This window comes from Vespa velutina, chromosome 4 (assembly GCF_912470025.1).
Source record: "Vespa velutina chromosome 4, iVesVel2.1, whole genome shotgun sequence".
In the NCBI taxonomy this organism is placed as follows: Eukaryota; Metazoa; Arthropoda; class Insecta; order Hymenoptera; family Vespidae; genus Vespa; species Vespa velutina.
Window position 1 is genome coordinate 3,213,674 of NC_062191.1, and position 11,692 is coordinate 3,225,365.

General features: G+C 26.6%; 3 protein-coding genes across 12 annotated transcripts in view; 2 read left to right on the top strand and 1 right to left on the bottom strand.

Annotated features, from left to right (window-relative positions):
- The window catches only part of LOC124948862 (protein held out wings), a 70,037-nt gene extending 65,343 nt beyond the window's left edge, over positions 1-4,694 (top strand). For all 9 annotated transcript variants that reach the window (XM_047493106.1, XM_047493115.1, XM_047493111.1 and 6 more), the window contains one exon: positions 2,098-4,694. Coding sequence is in view for 1 of the 9 variants with exons in the window: in XM_047493115.1 (XP_047349071.1) it covers positions 2,098-2,111 (14 nt within the window). In the remaining 8 variants the exon portion in view is untranslated. The remainder of the gene's footprint in view (positions 1-2,097) is intronic.
- Positions 4,695-7,003: 2,309 nt separating this feature from the next.
- On the bottom strand, positions 7,004-10,296 carry LOC124948301 (anaphase-promoting complex subunit 2). Its single transcript, XM_047491731.1, has 8 exons — positions 10,020-10,296; positions 9,494-9,932; positions 9,184-9,422; positions 8,907-9,087; positions 8,581-8,806; positions 8,281-8,465; positions 7,636-8,181; positions 7,004-7,506 (listed from the first exon to the last, which is right to left on the bottom strand). Exons 1-8 carry the CDS (start codon positions 10,089-10,091, stop codon positions 7,067-7,069), a joined length of 2,328 nt encoding a protein of 775 aa, XP_047347687.1. The 5' UTR covers positions 10,092-10,296; the 3' UTR covers positions 7,004-7,066.
- Positions 10,290-11,580, top strand: LOC124948305 (actin-related protein 2/3 complex subunit 3-like). 2 transcript variants are annotated; one of them, XM_047491740.1, is made up of 4 exons: positions 10,290-10,470; positions 10,788-10,964; positions 11,096-11,291; positions 11,363-11,580. In XM_047491740.1, exons 1-4 carry the CDS (start codon positions 10,465-10,467, stop codon positions 11,515-11,517), a joined length of 534 nt encoding a protein of 177 aa, XP_047347696.1. In that variant the 5' UTR covers positions 10,290-10,464; the 3' UTR covers positions 11,518-11,580. The 2 variants fall into 2 exon arrangements, with proteins under 2 accessions (XP_047347696.1, XP_047347695.1); XM_047491739.1 differs by lacking the exon at positions 10,290-10,470 and adding an exon at positions 10,525-10,686.
- Positions 11,581-11,692: the final 112 nt, after the last annotated feature.

The window sequence follows — 11,692 nt, forward strand, 5'->3', positions numbered from 1 at the left end:
TGTTTGATTTATTTTTTATATTTTCTTTATGTATTTTTTCTTTTTTTTGTACGTACGTACGCAACGCGATTATTCGAAGACAGGAATAGGTATTTCGACTTTTCATTATTATTTTTTTTTTTTTTCTTTTATATATATATATATATAGAAATTAAGAGAAGACTATAATGCTGTCGGAGATGGTGTCCAATCCTTTTTTTGTATTAGCACTAACATTACTTCTTTATTATATATATATATTTTTTTTTTCTCTCACAATTTATATATTGACACCCTTTTATCATAGATGCAATATCATCCATTACATAAAAATTACTGCACAACTGCACCATCTTTTATAAGACTAACAAAAATGCTCCACATGGCCAAGTTGACACTAACTTTGATTCTGTTATACATATATATATATATATGTATATATATATATGTGTGTGTATACGCGTGTGCCTTTATATATTTATACATACACACATACACACACGCACACGCACTCACTCACGCATCTATTCGACTCAAATCTATGTATGTACAATCATATTAAATTTTACATGGACGTAAAAAAAAAAAGGTCGTCCATGCACGCATACGCACGCATATATATACATATATATATAAGGCATATATTTTGATATAAATATATATATATATATATATATATTTTTTAGTTAATACTGTACAAAAGACAAAACAAAAAAAATAATATTGCTTTCTTGAAATGCCTGGAATTGTACTATAGATCTGTCCTACATTATGGCACGTGCGTAACTCATGAGCCTCTGACACCTGCTTGCTGATGGGATATTAATCACTATAATTAATATAATATGATTCCACACATAATAATAATAATATTACAAAATAACGATGCATTAGTATTTTCATTATGTATAATGTCATTTTTAATTAGCGGCGCAGTTTTTTGGTGGCAGGTGCACACCCAAAGCTGCCTTTTGTATGAAACCAATAATGTTATGTCAAAATAACGATTTACATGTGTAATGACGCGATGACTATATATATATATATATAAATATATATATTTTATATATATACATACAATATTTATATATATTTAAATATGTATATATACATAGTGCTATATATTTAATAATTTTGCATCTCTATCGATACATCTAATCTGTATTCGTATTTTGTAAATGCCATTTATCATTTTTAGTCATTTATCCTTTTTTACGAATGCCTTAGTCTTTGTGGCTGTCCTATGCGCGGGGAGAGTACATGAGCCATATTTAATAAAAAAAAAAAAAAAAAGAAAATGAATGTAGTGTATCAAACAAACAAACAAACAAAGGAAAAAAAGTACTGATATTTTTCTTCTGACAGAAAAATATGTTTACCGAATATAACTAAAACAACAAAAACAACAACAACAACAAAAACAACAATGTGATATCGTGACATATTGTGTAGACAAATGAAATTTTTCTTAAGATATGTTATTTGTCGAGATTAAATCTATCACGATATGTACGAATCACACACGCTTCAAACTAATATTTATTTACAAGTTACACAAGTGTAAAGCAATGCTGCTGGTTCTCTCACACTTTTGCATCTTTCATACATAGAGTTTTACTTCTCTCTATCTCCCCCCAACCCTTTTATCTCGTCGTTAATCACGGAATTAAACAAAATTAGATACGTGTGTTATATTAACCAACTTATGTGTAAATTACTTTCTCACGGGGAAAAATAATTGGAGAATGTTATTTCGTTTTCTCAAAAAAAAAAAAAAAAAAAAAAAAAAAAAAAAAAAGAAAAGAAAAGAAAAGAAAAAAAAACCAAATAGAAAAAATTCATCTTTTAACCACTCACGAGTATTGTATGTTTTAATCTTTTATTAAACGAGATATAATAATATAATCATACGTATTATAGATAAAAAGAAAAAAGAAATATATCAAAAAATAAGTAAATAAATAAATAAACAAGAGCATTGCTTTCCATTAACCATATCTTCTCAGCTGACAAAAGCTATTTAGATACTTAAATGTTAACGTCGGTCAGTCATAATCAAAATACTAACAAACTGTTTTCTTTTCTTTCTTGTTAACCCTGGTTGCCCATGGCCTGTAGGCTTGGAGTGCTAACAATGGAATCCACTCGCCCCGTGCTAACACCTGGACTCTGGAACAGCATCCGCGCGTTCGATCGATTCATCAACCAGCCGACACCACCTTCGCCGTCCGCGTCACCAGCCCTGTTCGTCAAGCTTATCCATCCTGTATCCTCTTGATGTTCAAACAAATTCGTATTTTTCGTTAATAGATTAGATAGTTAGAGAGATAGACAGATAGTCTAGTTAGTTAGTTAGTTAGTTAGTTAGTTAGTTAGTTAGTTAGTTAGTTAGTTAGTTAGATAGAGAGTTAGATAGATAGGTAGATAAATGCATACATACATACATACATACATACATACATATCTATCTACATATACACATACATAAATATATGTATTTGATTAGGAAGAAAAGTTCGTAGAGTTTTGCTATTATCGCGGTGTATGAAGAAAAAAAAAAAAGAAAGAAGAAAGAAAGAAAGAAAGAAAAAAAAAAAAGAAAAAGGACACTCTACGAACTCTTGTTCCCATCTAATATATACATAGAGTCCTTGGCTCTCTTATCATATTATTGGAATTCTAAGAGATAATATAATGCATATAACACGTACTATCAAATCGGATATCGTTATTAGATCTTTTTCTCCGTCCGTTTGTCTGCGTTTAATGATAATATATATTACATCTTCGTGTTAGGATCGAACGTTTCAAATGATTTTAACAACAAAACCTAAGGACAGATTTCGAGTTTGTTCATTTACGTTTGATCGATCATTTTTTCATACGGACGAATCAGAGTTGTTGCGCGCTTTTAATTGTTCTCCCTTTTTTTTTCTTCTTATTATCGTTATAATTTTTCTTTTTCTTTTTTGGCTTTTTTTTTTTTTATTCGTTATCTCTCTTTGGTATTTACATAAACGACAACAACAACAACAACAACAACAACAACAACAATAATAATAACTATAACAACATCAACAACAACAACAGCAACCCGGATGTTTATACTAAATTAGATGTCTGGATCTCTTTTTATTTATTTATTTTGTTCTATTTTTTTTTCTTCTCTACATTTTTTTTTCTTTTGCTTTTCTTCCTTAGGACAAAATCCTAGCAGCAAAATTATCATGATAACGCTACTGATAACTTTTGAAATTAACGGTATAGTCGATGGTCGGTGAAATCTATGAAAAATCAATAAAAAAAGTAATATATATATACACATATATATATATATATATATATATATATATGTATGTATGTATGTATATATATATATATGTAAACATATTAAGAGAACATTTTCCATGAGCGGCGGCGAGATTATAATAAATATTGGCTTTCCAGTACTTACCTGCTGATGCAGCAACATAAGAAAGCGAGCGACGGTATCAACTTAAAAAAAAAAAAAAAAAAAAAAAAAAAAAAAAAAAAAAAAAAAAAAAAAACAAAAAAAGGAAAAAAAAGGAAAAAAAAAGAAAAAACAAAAAGAAAAAAGCAGATCGTGTGGAAGACGTCAATGAATTTTATTTTTTATTTTTTTCTCTCTTCCCTTTTCTTTTTTCTTTTCTTTTCTTTTCTAATCTCTAATCTCTAATTTCTAATTTCTAATTTCTAAATATAGCAAAGAGGTATCACGCAATAGCAAATCTATACGAAGAACTTAGGGAAAGCGATTACAAAATTAACTTTTATATTTCTGTGTTGGATGAGAATATGTAATAATTAAATTAAAACGATTTTTATTTATATTCGTTCAGTCCTGTTAAAAAAAAAAAAAAAAGAAAAAAAAAAGTAAAAAATGAACGAGTCGATATTATATACAAAGTATATAAATTGTGCCAAAATTCAAAGTTAATATTGATACAGAATTATAAAAACAGATGTATTTCTCTCTTTCATTGATATTTTTTTTTTTTTTTTTTAATTATTAATGATTATGCTATATTTCAATGTGTCAAATTACAAAATCTAATAGCAAACGCTAAAAAGATATATAAATATCCTTGTTCATTAACAAATGAAATTTATATGCATATTGTATATTACGACCATAAATAGTCAGATATATATTAGTATATAAAATACTTTTTTTTTTTTTTTTTTTTTTTTTTTTTTTATTATAAACGGCGAATCAAAGTAATTATAATATCGTTAAATTTTGTTGAGTTTATAGAAACTTCCCAGATGACAATTTTTATGTTGATCTTAATAATCATTTCAAAACAATAGGGGCAATTCAAGAGGCATATGCTTTTTAATGCGTATGATAATGCGACGAGATGCAGAGTGGGTAATAATAATATGAAATAAAAAATAGATCTGTTGTTATCACTTTTTGCTGCAAAATTATTAATATTATTATTAATATTATTATTATTATATTATTATATTATATTATATATTATTATATTATATTATATATTATATTAAGATATATAAATACATGTATGTAATATGTTCATATGTGCAGGAGAGCGATTGCGTGAGAGATTGATTTACTTAATATTGATTAACATCATATATTAATTTGCACTCTGTTGAATTTTAGGTCTGCCATATGTATATGTATTTGTAAGAGTTTTTAGTATATGTTAATTTCTTTGTATAGTTAATCTCAAATGTAAAATTTTCTGCCTCATTATTCAGTTTATATTATATTCTGAGGTTCTATCCGTCGAGAGAAAGAGTCTTCGCAAGAGACACTGGTAGCTTGTCTTTCTTGTACATAGATGCTAAAAGGCACACAGCTATGATATAAAAGTGATCTGAAATCTACTTAAACTCACAATGTGAAATAATAATATTCGATTATTTTATTATCACATACGTAATCGATGGAAAAAAAAAATATATATATATATCTAATGCATATATATATATATATATATATATATATATATATATATTTATATATATATATATATATATATGATATATCACATTGTCTTATATTTATATAAATATAATTATATAAGTTTGAAGAGTGCATATATTGTTTATGTTACCTGCATCTACGTGCATAAACATTTATGCATATTATATGCAATAGAAAGGTCATTCTCTATATGTGCTGTTATGCAATTACCAACATATTATACGTATATGCTGAGATAGTTAAAAGTTTAAATAATAGTATAAATAAGTAATGCCTCGATTTATAATTTTATCATTAATGTAATACATCGAGTATTTAAAAAGCATTTATTAAGGACTATCGTCTATCTCTTTATTTTTCTCGAAATTACATCTATTACTAATAATCTATGTGTACGAATCTAAATCGACTTTATGAATCACTTTTTAGCGCATTTCTTTTTTTTTTTCTTTTCTTTCCTTTTCTCTTCTTTTCTTTTCTTTTACGAAACAACAATAACAATCGTAGGCATCGTTTATTTATACTTCATTTAATATATATTTATATAAATATATATATATGTGCACATATAAATTATATCTAAGAAATTATATAATATACGTGCAAGCAATTTTGTTAGAAATTATGATATATCTGAGTTCTTTTCTTTTATTGCGTTATAGAGTTAAATAGTTTTTTTTTTTTGTCGAAATTTATATTATGTCTATTTTTTAGTTTCATATTTTATCTTAATGTTGACAATATTATTTGTCGATAAGATGTGCAGGATATGTGGCAATATTAATGTGTAAGCAAGGATAAATCCACAGATAATTTTAATTTTTTTGAAATCTCTGTAAGATCTGATTAAAAAAAAACAAAAAACTTAGTACTTTATATTACCCATGAGAATTTATAATTTGCAATGAAATTGCAAAATAAATGATTAATTATATACGTATATGTAAAAAAAGAAAAAAAGAAAAAAAAAAAAGAAACAACAACAAAGAAAAAGATATCACAATCTGCAATATATATAAAACTCAGCTACATCCTTAAAAACATTTCGGTTTTTGCTAAACTGTAAAAAGTACAAAGAAAGCATCAAACCGAGAATGGCTATTGAATTTACACAGATAATGTAAGTGCTAAAATCGTGTTCAAAGGATATATATAAATACAAATTTAGATAAATATATATGAAAAACTTCATCACAAGTAGCTTTATTTTTACCAAAAAGTCTAATATTTTACGATGGAAAAGAAAACTCTGTTCTCTATAGCAGCAATAGATAATCAAAATATTTATTTTGAAAATGAATATGAAAGAAGATGACATGCAAATAAATTTTTATTAGGATCAATGAAGAAAAAGAATCATATTAGAAAAATATCATAAATATTATTGGCAATAATTAAATAACAATTATGTATATGAGAGTTTGTGCTAATAAAATAATGATAAAAGAATTGCTCACAAAAAGTCGAGTAATACGACTAGCTTTATCTCATATGACTAATTTGACTATATACAATATTCATCATTATTAAAGTATTATTTTATTCTCGTAGCAATGTTTATTATGTGAAAAATCCAACGTATATAAATACATACGTTAAATTATGAACACACATAATGGTGCAGTTTACGATCTATGTACATACACTACACTTTACCAAATTAAGTGTAGAAAAGATCACTAACACTTACTTTCTGTGTTTGAAATGCGCACGAGAGAAATATTTTTATTACACAACTGTTAGCATTAGAGCGTTTAACTAACATTCATTGAATAAATCCAAAAAATCACAGTGTTGCTTGTTTTTATTTTAATTGTACGTTTAACTCTCTGCTGAATCACACATAAGCAATTAATATGTATAAAATCATAGCATACGCAAAAAATAAACAAAAGAACAATTATAATTCATTCAAAATCACATTAAAGGCAATGATATGATTTTTTTTTTTATTTCTTTTATTTTAAATATTTTAAATACATATATATATATATATATATATATATATATATATATATATATATATATATATATATATAAAACAAATGTATAATATATAATTAAACTCAACCGGAACAATATATAAAGATATAAATTATATTAATTTTATCACGATTTGGGAAGTCGATAAAGAGCACCAGAAAATAATAATTGATGTTCTCTAACTTTTCCATCAAGAAATTGTCTTAGTTCTGGTAATCCACATTCTACAGCACCTGGGCCTTGAGATGCAAACATTTTTAACATTTGATGAATTCTTTCCAATGGCATAGAATCTAGATTAGTTAACATTCCAACGATGTACGACCAAAAAACTTGTAACTCTTCTTCTCTTTGATCACTAGCAGAAGCCATTACACTTTCAGCTTCTTCCTCTTCGACGATATCAGCCAAAGTTCTATTTTTCGATGAACTTTCTTCTTGAAGTACAAAAACGTCGTTATAGATTTCCTTTAAAAGTCCTTGAGAAACCCAAAAAGTTATTTTCCGTCTAAGTACCGTCGCTGGAGCATGCATCACTTGTGCCAACTCTTCTAAATTCCATTCCTCTGTAAAAAAAAAAAAAAAAAAAAAAAAAAAAAAAAAATATATATATATATAATAAAATATCAAACCATTGAAATTATGAAAATATTAAAAAAATTTATTGAAAAAAGTTTTAAAATATATTATTTTACTTTTATCCTGAAAATGTAATATAATCGTAGCATGTATTGGTGTTACATTTATATCCAATTTTCTATCCTTCAATTCAATTTCAAGATTGACATTTCCTAAATGTGGTTTCCAACAAAGTGTTCTATTTCCCTTTAAAGCTTCAAACGCCTTAACGTATTTATTCAATTGGTCCTGTACAATTTTAGGCAATTCCAATTTCCAATCCTCTTTAAACGGTGGCCAAAATTGTGCAGACAATATAAGGGCGGACGTTGGAAAATGTTCTTTTTCTAAGCTATAACTTGTATCCGATTGAATATTTCCATCTATCCTTTTTGAATCATACACGTCCTTTAACATAACTTCGCAATAATGTAATTGATTTTCTCCAAATCTTCTTTTCAATAATTCTAAATGACGAATTTCTCGTTCCGTGTGATAATTTAATTGAGACAATAATCTGTCTGCCAATAACGTGCGATATTCATTAACAAATAAATCTTGACTTCCATATACATTAACTAGCATTGAAATTATATCAGACATCCTTCGTTGCGTAGATTTGGCTGAAAAGGAAAATGTAAAAAAAAAAAAAAAAGATAGTTGACAGAATAATCTACTTTTGTTCTTTTTTTCTTTTTCTTTTTGTACACTAAACAATTTACCAGGATCAGCATCCACTGGATCAGGAACCCATTTTTCCCAATCTTCGTTTTCTTCATCGGCTGAACCATCATCCAATTGCAAGGATTCCCCTTTCACTAATTCATCAGCTAAATCACTAGGTGAATCGTCCAATAATCCACTAACAACACACCTTACTGTATCTTCTCTACTTCTTAAATAGACTCTTAAATACAAAATATTACAATATAATTAATTGTGTAATTTTCCTTTTTTTTTTTTTTTTTCTGAAAAATATATAATTAATATCTTTTCTTTAAATTTAAATATATATAACTTACTTAATGGGTTCTGTCACAGTTTCAAGAAGTACCCCTGTTGGATCCAATTGTCTCAAAGCTTTAATAGCAGCAATATATGCAGTTAATATATCTGGAGTATTGACACCTGGATGTAAAAGTCTAGTCTTAAGTGCTTCCTGTAATGTTTCCACCAAAACTTTGCGTAGATCCGTTCTATCCAAACAAATTCGAAGATCATCTATTGCTGGTTGCGAATCAGGATATTCTAAATAAAAATTTCTCAATGTAAATAATAGTTTTATATTAAAGACTTGGTGTCTGACAAATATATCTATTTAAAATATCCTATAAAAATCGTCATTTACCTATTATGATATTAAACAATTGATCGATTCTAATTCTTGTGTATGTCTCATATAAATAATGAGATAATTTTCTTTTGAATTTAATAACGGCGTCACGAATATCATCGCTCAAAGAAACAGTTTTTGAAAATCCTCCTGAATATATCCTTATCAACCAATTCATAACAACAGTTTCAAGCCACTGAAATAAAATTAAATAATTATATATCTTTGAGTAATTTTTATTAAATTTATAAGAATTTATATAGAAAATTTCATGATAAATACGTATGCTTACATTTTCCAATGGTTTAAGTTGCGATATATCAAATACTCTGTCACATGTTTCGCTAACATGACATTTGATACGAATGTGTATTAACGATGTAAGTACATTGCCCACTAATCTCTCTAATAATTCTAATTCAATTAATTTCCTATTAGTTTCATGAAACATATATACTATCATCTGACATTGGCATTTATCTATTTCTTGATTACAACCTCCACAATGTGTCGTATCACTTCCACTAGAATCTATAAATAATATTATACATTAATAAAACATATACAAAATATGATCATTTCATAATATTTTCAATTATTACCATGTAATGAACTATTATCCGAATTACAAAATACGTTAAATGCTATTCTATAAAATTGTTCTATTATATGTTCATGGTCCAATGGTAACTGACTTAATAATGTAGACCTAACGATAAGTTTAAATCTTGATAAAACATTATCAGCCTGAAGTATAGTTTTTTCAGTATCTTCATATTGAAGATATTCCAACTTTTTTAAAAGTGGTAAAAATTCAGTTAAACTAATGTATAAACCATCCACAGCACTTTTGAAGAATTCAAAACCTTCTTGTTCATTTGTAATATTTACAAACTTCTTCCAAAACGTTGGTGCTACTTTCTGACGAATATAATATTCTATATGATGAAGTACTATATCTTTAACAAAATTTGTCAATTTCAATACTCTTATTTGTTCAATTATTGTGGCAAATTGTTCATCCGTGCAATCATTTTGAATCTGGCAAATAAAAATTATCAATTATTATATAAAAAGATTGAGAAGAAAAAAGAAAAAAAGAAAAAGGGAATATACAAAATTTTATACCTCTTCTTTAATAATAGGAAATGCATATTCTATTTGAGATAGCACATCCTCCTGTGTACATGCATCGGCCATCTTTTACAAATTATAAATACATGATCACTATATCACTATTGTCATACAGAACGAGGAATAAAATGTTTACAAGTGTGTTTACAATTTCAAGTTCTAAAGTAATATTTAGAATAGAATGATTATCCAACGATAAACGTAGTTTTGTTTCTTTCTAGATGCAATCATTTTTTAAGAACGAACACCAGATGGCGTCTTAGGTCCATACAAATATGGATGGTTACTTATTCAGAATTCGGCTTGAGACGATGGTTCGAAAATGTCTGACACGTATCTTATTTCCTGTTATTAGTCATAAGGATAATAAATATTTCTCGTGATATGTATAAAAAGCTTGAAAAAGACTATAATAAGTACTTGTTTTAAATCTTCCAAGATGCCTGTAAGTAACGTTAGAGTATTATAAATTTATTTTAAATACACTACAGAAGTCAAGTGATAAAAAGGGTGTCACCCTGTCATTCTGATAAACAAACTATATTTGACATTTTTCATCTCATTTTTGGTATTAATAAGTTATTTGTAAACAAATTTGTAAGGTATTATCGTACAAATAATCTCTATATTTATACCAATGGAATGGGAAATCAATTCAATCGTGTGTATTTTATTTCGTCGATTATTATATCAAAAATATGGTTATATCAACCTAATTTTTATTGTATTTTAATTATACTTTAATATATTATCAACTTTTAGGCGTATCATTCTAGTTTCACGGAAAGTAATGCAACCATCGGCAATATGGCCCTTTTACCAATTAAAACCGAATTTAGAGGTCCTGCACCACCTTTAAACAATAAGGATATAGATATAATTGATGAAGCGTTGAATTTCTTCAAGGCAAATGTATTTTTTAGAACATATGAGATTAAGGTATATTATTTATTGCAAAATAAATATAATAATATATATTAATTAATGTAAATATTGTTTCATTATCTTTAATTTTACATAACTTAGAAAAAAAAAAAAAAAAAAACATTGTTTTTTTATTCCTGTCGTAGAGTGAAGCCGATAGAGTTTTAATTTACATTACCTTATATATTACTGAATGCTTGAAAAGGTTACAAAAATGTGCCAATCAGAATCAAGCAACCAGTGAAATGTTTTCTCTGGCAATTTCTAAATTTGATATACCCGGTGATCCTGGTTTTCCATTGAATTCCGTCTACGCCAAACCTAATACCCCTGCGGAAGCTGGTAAATATATCTTTAAAAGAAATCTCTTAACGAAATCATTTAATTGATAATAATCAATATAACTTTTGTAGATTTAATGAGACAATATCTACAACAAATTAGACAGGAGACAGCAGCAAGATTGGTAGAAAAAGTTTATGGCAAGGATGGGAAACCTAGTAAATGGTGGCTATGCTTTGCAAAAAAGAAGTTTATGGATAAATCGTTATCCGGTCCTGGGCAATGAAATTATCTTAAGATTATTGTTTTCAAATGTATGTGAATAAAAATACAAAAATTCATTACCAAATTTTATCTTCTTTTTTCATATTTTCATATATATATATATATATATATATATATATATTATACTTTAATAATGTGAACCAAGAATATTTCTTTTTATAGAAAGATTGCAAAAA